The 9,236-nt window shown below is 33.5% G+C and overlaps 1 protein-coding gene across 2 annotated transcripts; it reads right to left on the reverse strand.

Annotated features, from left to right (window-relative positions):
* Positions 1 to 4,988: 4,988 nt before the first annotated feature.
* On the reverse strand, positions 4,989 to 8,389 carry LOC102580174 (uncharacterized). Of its 2 annotated transcripts, none has more exons than XM_015308781.1 (4): positions 8,064 to 8,389; positions 7,936 to 7,971; positions 7,661 to 7,831; positions 4,989 to 5,304 (listed from the first exon to the last, which is right to left on the reverse strand). In XM_015308781.1, exons 1-4 carry the CDS (start codon positions 8,292 to 8,294, stop codon positions 5,239 to 5,241), a joined length of 504 nt encoding a protein of 167 aa, XP_015164267.1. In that variant the 5' UTR covers positions 8,295 to 8,389; the 3' UTR covers positions 4,989 to 5,238. The 2 variants fall into 2 exon arrangements, with proteins under 2 accessions (XP_015164267.1, XP_006347324.1); XM_006347262.2 differs by lacking the exon at positions 4,989 to 5,304 and adding an exon at positions 6,517 to 6,928 and having other exon boundaries at positions 8,064 to 8,386.
* Positions 8,390 to 9,236: the final 847 nt, after the last annotated feature.

Here is a 9,236-nt window from a genome sequence, read left to right on the forward strand (position 1 = left end):
GGTTTTGGGGGTGGGGGTGGGGGTGGTGGAAAGAGTTTGTGATTGATCACCTTAATATACTGTTTATTGGTAAAAGCTCTGTTGCTTGAACTGTCCAGTATTTCGTCATCTTGTTCTTCATAATCCTCTTTGCCTGCCGAGTCTTTCAACAAGAGATTCTGCAAAAGCAGAGAACTCTGTTAAGGGTGTTTATAATTCCAGTTTTGAATCAACATTATTATGCATGTTCAAGCAAGGCACCAATTCTCATAAGAGAGGGGAATGTAAACTACAGTAATTGCTGTTAGCTTTTCATTTGAAACGGATATGTTTGACGATTAACAATCTTTAATCCTCAGTTATGCTTCTAACTGATATAGCAGAATGTTGGTTTCTTACACTTGATGAAAACATTTGCAGGAGATCACTAGAAGATGGACTCCACGGTCGACTCAAGAACTCCATTGCATTGGCAGGGCTGCTAGGCATCTCTGATGCTTGATTATAAGAAGTGAAATTATTTTTGCTAATTGGCTCGAAACACCTTCTAGTTCTTGTCAGAATTCTGTTCTTTGACTTACCCTTTTAACACCAAAAAATATACAGAAACGCGATCAGAAATCCTGTAAATCACTAACAACAACAAAAATAGAAGTGAAAAAAAACTCACATTGTAGTCTAGTGAACTCTGCTGAGCCATGAGTGGCATGGGATTTTCGTCGTTTTCACCAGGAACTCAACTTGGACTAATTAAGTAGTTAATTATAAGACATGATCATGAAGACCTTTTCTGAATGAAAGATTTTTACTAGTTATAGTGTTTACAGAAAAGGAAAGCTTATAGATGTGTGAAGTAAATGATTTAGATAGTAAAACAAGTACCAGTTTTTGCACATATGTAATTGAATGAAACTTACCACAAGAGGACTACTTTGTTATATGGTTTGTGAGTGTAAGTCTTTGTTATTGTCGATATTTATGGAAAAACTTTCTATTAGAGGAAGGCATTGTGGGAATTAATGGGATATGATATGATTGTGAATAATATATTCTTTCATATATTCTAACGTTAGATGGAATTGAGTGTAAAAGAATGTTTATATTATTGCAATTGGTAACGGGATTTTGGGTCAACATGTGGATATCGATCTTTACTTTATGTTCAGGACCACAATCTTAGTTTTAACAATGCTCAATTAATATACTAAGTTTAAGAAAACTAGTTGATGATGGTGGAAAAGGTGATCTTCCTCTTCCTCAGTTTCACACTGGTTGATCCAGAATTTAAACGTTATATATTCTGAATCGAGAGAGTATTGTTTTGAAAATATATATTTAATTCTGTTTGTACTTGATTTTTGCACATAGAGTTGAACATTGAAACAATGGATATATTCTAGTGAACCCGCAAACCCCCATTCTTGGACGGGAAAACGGATGGGTCAGATCGAATGGGTTAAACAAAAATAAAAACGGATAAAATATTTGACCAATCCATGTTTAACATAGATAAAAAAATAGGTTAACTAAGGAATAAGCTTAGCCTCCTAGAAAGGAAGAACTCATAGTGATAATATCCATTCTTTAGTGGATAGTATTCATAGGCATAACATATAAATGTGTCATTTAAAGTTGATTTTAGCTGACATATAGTTAAACTTATATGTCATCTTACGTGATAATACACATAAGACACCATGTAGAATACATATTTTTTTTATGACAAGGGAAACCCGTAGTCGCTATCCTTTGGGTGCGCACAGAGTAAAACCCTCGCTCCTATACAATAGCTCGCAAACCACATAGGAGAGGTAACCCGCACTAGGCAAGCCCGATGCGACGAGCTCGACTCAAAAGGCAAATCCCTTATTTTTGTTGACCAAGGGTTTCAAACTTAAGATCTCCAACATGGAAGTCCCAAGCCCAAACCACTGGGTCACACCAAAGGATACAAATTTTCACGTAGGACGTCGTCACAAAGAATGTATGTAAACTTGTTCAACTTTCAATAATTGCACATCCAATCCAATGTTGGAGGGGATTGTTGAGGACAATATGTTTAAATAAAGGAAAAATACATAAAAAAACCCCTGAACTTGGCATGAAAACTTACTTTAGTACTTTAACTACACAGGTGTTTATATATCCCCTAATCTCATTTAAAGTGAATAAATATCACCCTAAGAATACAAAATCAGTCTCACAATGACACGTATATTACACACGCGCCAAGTCATTGCCATATCAACGCCACATCATTGCCACGTCAGAACCGTGTTGGAAATCAGTTTTAAAATTTTGTTTTTTTTTTCCTTCCCTTCTTCTCTTTCCCATGCCAGAAATCAATTTTTAAAATTTAATTTTTTTCCCTTGTCTCTCCAATGGATGCACTACCTTCCACCTCCATTAGTATTTTCTCAGTTCTTGCTTGATTATCATTAATTCTCACTAATGACTTCTCTATTTTCAACCTCAATATCTTCTAACAATTTCACCAATTTCTTTTGAGAAAATTCTCATTACATTTTCTATCAATATCCATTGATGTGAGATTGCAACAAATATGGACCTACATTGAATTTTTTACCGATTTTATTGCTCTCTTTGGTATTTGAGGACAAATAAATCAACTGAAAATGTAGATGAATTCGACCCTTTAGTAAAAAAAAACAAACAATCCTTTCCAATATTTCATCTTCAAAAACCCTTATTTTTTTCATGACATACAACAATCATAATTTTTGAAATCATAAAAATGTGTTAATGAAATTTTCTTTTGTTTGACAGAAATCTCAAGTTTGATCGGAACAAAGTTTAATGATTTTTTTCTCTGTAATAGATCTGAAAAAAAAGAGAAAAAGATGAAGATCAAGATGCAGGTGAGGTAGGGTACAATGGGGTGTTCGAAGAAGGAGAAAGGGGGTGAGATAAGGGGTTCAAAATAAGTGAAAAGGGCTGGGGGGTTTTTGCAGAAGAAGAAAAAGGGGATTGGGGGTGGGTGGGTTTGGAGAAGATGAAAGTAGGGGTGGCCGGGTGGGTGATTTTTTTTGTCTTTTTTAATTATATAACACATATATTAGTGGGATCAATTTTTTAATCAAAAAGAAAGACGCACTTGACTATTTTCTTTATGCCACGTCAGCATTAAGGGGGATATTTATTCACTTTAAATGAGATTATGGGGGTAAATAAACATCCGTATAGTTAAAGTACTAAAGTAAGTTTTCCTGCGTCTTTTTTAATTATATAACACATATATTAGTGGGATCAATTTTTTAATCAAAAAGAAAGACGCACTTGACTATTTTCTTTATGCCACGTCAGCATTAAGGGGGATATTTATTCACTTTAAATGAGATTAGGGGTATATAAATACCCGTATAGTTGAAGTACTAAAATAAGTTTTCGTGCCAAGTTTAGAGATTTTTTTTTTTATGTATTTTCCCTTAAATAAAAGAATGGTTACTTTAGCAGCCCTACGGTGCTGTATACTTGGCATGCAACAATTTGGCCACTTGGCTATGTTATACTATGTGCGTGTGCCCTCCTCCTGAAATGGTGTTGGAAGTTAAATAAGGGAAGAAGCTAAGTTTGACATCTTGAAAGGTACTTCCAGCACGTGGCTGCAGGTTTATTACTGGGCAAACTCCATCAGTTTATTGATTACTGAACCACTTTTACCTACACCAGCAAATGTCTCCTATTTTTCTCTTGATTATTGGTGACGGAAGCATATTAGTTACCTAAAGTGTGGCATCTTGGCGCTGATTACGCATAATTAGCTTCTTTTTCTTCGAAATCACCAAAACCATTCTTTTATTTTATTATGATTTTTCACGTGCCTGCTTTGGTGCATGACTAATTTTGATTCGCATTGGAAAGTCTCAATCCCTACTAAAGGCGATTATATATCCAGAATTTAAAGTCAAGATCTTTGATTAAAGATGAAAAAGTACATATCACTCTATGATCTTTGACGGTATATTCAAGAAAAGGATTGCTCAATTGGTTTTCGATTTGTTATATTTTGTTTTTGTTTTAAATTTTCTACTTGGTATTTGCATTGAAAAGTCACATTTTGAGGGTAAAATAATCCCTACAAAAGGTAATTTATATACTCAGAATTCAAAGCCAAAATTGATTTGAAGTACTTATCACTTTACCGTGACTTTCAACGATAAATTTAAGAAAAGGATTGCTCAATTGGTTTTCGGTCTGTTATATTTGTATTTTACTACCGATGGTCTACTATATTTGTATGAAGGCAATTTTTCTTTGACTTTTTAAGAACTTAATTGAGGAAAGCCTTCTTTTTTTTACTATACGGACAATATTCTCAATGGGAAATGTTCATCTAAGGAGATATTTTTGTTTGAATTATTTCAGACTAGTGAATATATAATCGTTAAAGAAAATTAAAATATGATAAGATAATTTTTTTGTTATAATATTTGTAAATTGATAAAAAAATGTTTTTGCCTTTTGATCAATTTTATCTCTTTATATTCCGTAATCATAATACTATCGTTTTTTTTAATACAATTGCATTCTCTCTTTTTTTTTCCCAGGTAACTAATTGTATATAATCACCTAAAATACAATTACAAAGCAGCCAACATAGAATTTTAAATTTCACAACGTATATCATACTCTTTCTCAAGAATTTTATTGGCTGATATGAAAATCTAGATTGTAGTGCAATATCTTTCTTGATCTATGAAATTAATAATACTTAGAAGACAAATAATATTTTCATTTCATGATTTATTTTTCAACAAAATGTATAATATACTTTCATTTAGAAGACCAATTTTTATTTGAATAAATGCATTAAGATAAACAAAAATATTCTCGAAAAAGAATGACATCAGAAGGAACCAATCACATACACTTCCATTCAAGATTTAATTGAGCACTTCCCCTGAATGGCTGAATGGGGCTTACTCAACACAAATTTAGAATAGTCGAGCTTCAATGTGGATACCAAACACAGTAAAGAAACAAAAAACTATATAATACATCTTTAAATCCAAATGGGTATTCACATACATATAGATTGATATTTGTTCCAACTTCCAACTTCTTTAGTTTGGGTTTTATCATTGTCATAATGTCATCAATACTAATACTAAAAAGATAGAGTAATACTCGAGTACCAAAATTGATGTTATTTGACCCTTCCTGTGAAGAATGAATTTCTTTCTTGCCTTTCAATAAGATAAACACTAGGTGATTTCTTTTTATCTATTGTGGACAGAGTTACCTGTTGCTGGTGGGAGGTGACATGTATCTTTGTGAAACTAGCCGAGGTGTGTGCAAGCTGACCTGAACACATATATAAAATAAAATAAAAATTCTTTCTTGGCTTGCCAACTGTAGGAATAGTTACTTTTCATGGTACCACTCCTCATACCAAATGCTGCTTTAGTTCAATTTGACTACAAAAAAAAAAGAAAAAAAGAAAAAGAAGCCTTCCATTTGGTACCTCAGATACGGATACAGCCATTCTCACGGAAGAGACCTTAATAATGAGTACACTAGAGGTAAATAAAATTTTAAGCATTACTAGTCTTAGTCATAGTGTGGAATTATACTGAGTATGTTGTTATACTAGCCTTAGTCTTAGGAATTCCACCCATAACGCTAGAAGCTAAATACGTGCACTTTGCCTCTTTCTTGACAGTAGAACTTGGGAGTAAGAGCCTAAGAATAACCTTGACTGAAGCAACTGTTGGAGAGAAGGAGTAAGTACATGTTGAAGGAGGATACATTGCCTTAACTCACTGTGTCCTGCATGGATAGGCAGTTCTGTGCAAAAGTATGATACATTTCGAAGCCTTGCACTACTTAACAAATTTCACTAAGTTCAGTGAAGTGAAAAAAAAGATACTTCCCTTGTTACATGACGAGCATCCTATGTTTAATTATGAGGGATGGGAAGTTTGACTTCAAATGTCGTCCTGCTGTGCTCAATAATGTCTTAACCTACATAAAGACTTGTTCACAGGTTGAAAGTGAGCATGGTAGCAATTCTGTTCTTAGCTATCAATCTATCATATAAGGTTTATCTTCTCGCTGGTTGTGGCATGCCTATGCCGTCTGAGATCTACCATTGGGATCTTAACTTTCCTCTAAAGCTTCAACTAGATATAAATACTTAATTCCTGTTTACAAGTTTAGAAAACTATTTTGATTGAGTGTACATATTTATGTGTCTTGGATGCTGGATGGTGATCCAACACAGCCTCTAGTCCTCTACTAATGCACATCTACTACAGAAGGAACTACGAGACGAAGAATAGGTTTGATTTTCAACCCAATAAGGCAACAACCTAAAATACCTGGACTTCATCGAAATTGTACTTCAAGTTGGACATAATTTATAAGGTTACTGCAGAAGAAGAACAACAAAGTAGATGCAAGAAGCAAAAATACCAGTAACATAAATGAAACAGTAGGAACAGGCATGGCAGGAAATTGTATTTTTCAATTAACCTTATATTTGGGCATTTATTTTTGCAGAGAAACACAAATCTGATAACACCAACTTGTCATTCATTCAAGTAACTCTGAACTTTAGAAATTTGTTCAATAACTAAACACACGTTTCCAACTACTATCACGAGACCATATAAATGGAAAAATTATATAGTCAGAGGACTCTCTCAATGATACAAATAACACTCAACAGATTACAACAAATATCCAGCTAAATTATGGGTGGAATCTTTCACTTTCCCCATCTTGAAAGGATGAGTAAACCAATAATGGTGAAACATGTCCCAGCAACTATAGTCACCACTAAAGCAAAAGCATATACAAGACTTGGAAAGTTTAAATATTTCTGTATTCTCTTTAGTCCCTTGTCAATGGCAGGTGCCAGAGCAGCTGCTCCTGCAACCCTAAATGGCCTTGTCACATTATTTCCCGTCCACATTGCGATTATAATCTGCCGTTATGAAGAGTGTTTTTTGAGCAAAGGAGTAATGAAAATACAAAAGTGGGCAATTAAAATAGCACATATCCAATTGGGAAGTAAGGTCCAGATTGGCACGGGGCACCATGAAAATTCCAAGTTCCCTATAGTTGGCTAGTTGCTAAATGATTCTCACTAGTAATATTGTTACAGAGTTTGGCCTGGATGCTCTTTTTGGTAAAGAGGAGAAGAATGACATTAAATGTGATCTAAGATAAAGGAACTCACAATTTGGTGAAAAGGAAAAAATGGTCTTAACTTTGATCTAAAGAAATGGAAAAGACAATTTCGGTATGCTAAATACTGAAGTGGATATTCTACGACAAGTGAAAATGCTATGATAAGCATTCATCCAGTATCCTAAATGTGAATACCACATATTCCCATAATAAGGTAACTTTTACCTTTGCACTAAAATGTTCAGGAAATTAAGTCTACAACAACAACGCAAGTGAGGTTTGGGGAGGGTAAGATGTATGCGGACCTTACTCCTATCTTTGTGGGGTAGAGAGGTTGTTTCCGATAGACCCTTGCCTCAAAAGAGAAGTTATTCTAGGAAATCAAGTCGCCATTTCTCTAAACTAAAGCTAATGCCATTTCCCCCCTTTTATCAATTGGTCATTTACCAGAAACAATCAATTGCATATTTCATACCTAATTAATAACCTTAAAATAAAGTATTAGTAGCAAAGAATTACTACTTACCCCCAACAAAGATTGGAGATTTGCAGCAGGATTATTGCCGGTGGTCTTCTCATAGCCCATAAATGCAAGCACAAAGAAACTAGTGTATGTGACACCATCAATAATACCATAAGCAAGAACTGCCGCAAGCCCCAGCTTTGCTAGCTTCGCACTCATTTCCGCTGAGTTCTCCTGATAAACAGAGAGAGAGAGAGTGTCAATAAACCAAATGTCAAATAAGTTTTCACCAAATCCCTCGACATTATACTGAAAAACAGGAAATAGGTCTACTTTACCTTCCATTTCTTCCAAAACCCTCTGCTCTCTTGGTTCTTATTCCACAATAAAAAAATAAAAAAAAATCAGAAAATCAATAGAAGAATGGGATGTGTGTCTGTGTGTGAGAAAGAAGAGTAAGACTGACATCTAAATTTTTGTTTTGTTGGAAAAAGTTATCATCTGCGGTAGATCCGTACTGACTTGGGGATGAACATTTGATTGATAAATGCGATAAAGGGCAAGTGTTGAGCAAGTTGAAATTGCTCCTTTTAGGTTGAATTTGTAGTGATGATAGGAAATAAGTAAAGTGTCCTGTGCTGCGAGGAGAAAACAAGAAGCTAGTTGCGAAGCCATGAACAGTAGCAGCACTGGCCATTCCGCCTCTTCTTTGCTTAGCTGCTCCACGACACTTCGCTTAATTGGCGTTTAATCCAATCCTCTCCATTTTATTTGGCTATACCACTAAATAAAATAATCTACTTAATTGTCACAAGATTAAAGTTGATATTTAATATTAAAGAAGAATGCACAGTATTTAGGGGAAATAATCAATATACTTTTATTAAGGGAGAGTAACTGTATTTTATATTTATGACTAGATTTTGTTGCCCGTGCTATGCACGGGCCCAATAACATAAATGGTATGTTTTGGGGCTAATAACGAAATTTTTGAAGCGATTGTTTGCGTGGATAAATGAATAAGTTTTTTTTATCACAAACTTGTACTTTCTTTGACGCTATTCAAGGCACAATAAGACTACCCACATACAACATTTTTGAACAATTTTATGTTGTCAATTATCACGATTTAATTTTAAGAATCAGTCAATTTTTTTTTCTGTTTTTTTAATAAATATTTTAAGTTGTCAATTATCACGATTTATTGTATTTTATACATAATTTTTAACGATAGATTAATTTCAAGAATCAATCGAATTTTTTTAAATGTATTTATTTTTGAAATATTTTATGTTGTCAATTATCATGATTTATAGTATTTTTACGACAGATTAACTTCAAGAATCAATGGAATTTTTTGTATCTTTTTCAAAACATATTTTATGTTGTCAATTATCATGATTTATAGTATTTTTACGACAGATTAACTTCAAGAATCAATGGAATTTTTTGTATCTTTTTCAAAACATATTTTATGTTGTCAATTATCATGATTTTATGTAATTTATAATATTTTTACGTAATTTGTAAATACGTAATATATATTACTCCACTTGTCTCAATGTATGTAGCATAGATAAAATTTCAAGAGTTAATCAAATGTTGTTAATTGTTAAGATTTACAATACATTTTACGTAG

This window comes from Solanum tuberosum, unplaced genomic scaffold (assembly GCF_000226075.1).
Source record: "Solanum tuberosum cultivar DM 1-3 516 R44 unplaced genomic scaffold, SolTub_3.0 scf00087, whole genome shotgun sequence".
NCBI classification, from domain to species: Eukaryota; Viridiplantae; Streptophyta; class Magnoliopsida; order Solanales; family Solanaceae; genus Solanum; species Solanum tuberosum.

Excerpts from the sequence above, each read along its gene's own strand:
- LOC102580174 (XM_006347262.2), bottom strand. The coding sequence starts at position 8,294 with ATGGCCAGTGCTGCTACTGTTCATGGCTTCGCAACTAGCTTCTTGTTT. Across the intron at positions 7,832-7,935 it reads GGTTTTGGAAGAAATGGAAG|GAGAACTCAGCGGAAATGAG; the intron begins GTAAAGTAGACC and ends TCTGTTTATCAG. Across the intron at positions 6,929-7,660 it reads ATCTCCAATCTTTGTTGGGG|ATTATAATCGCAATGTGGAC; the intron begins GTAAGTAGTAAT and ends TCATAACGGCAG.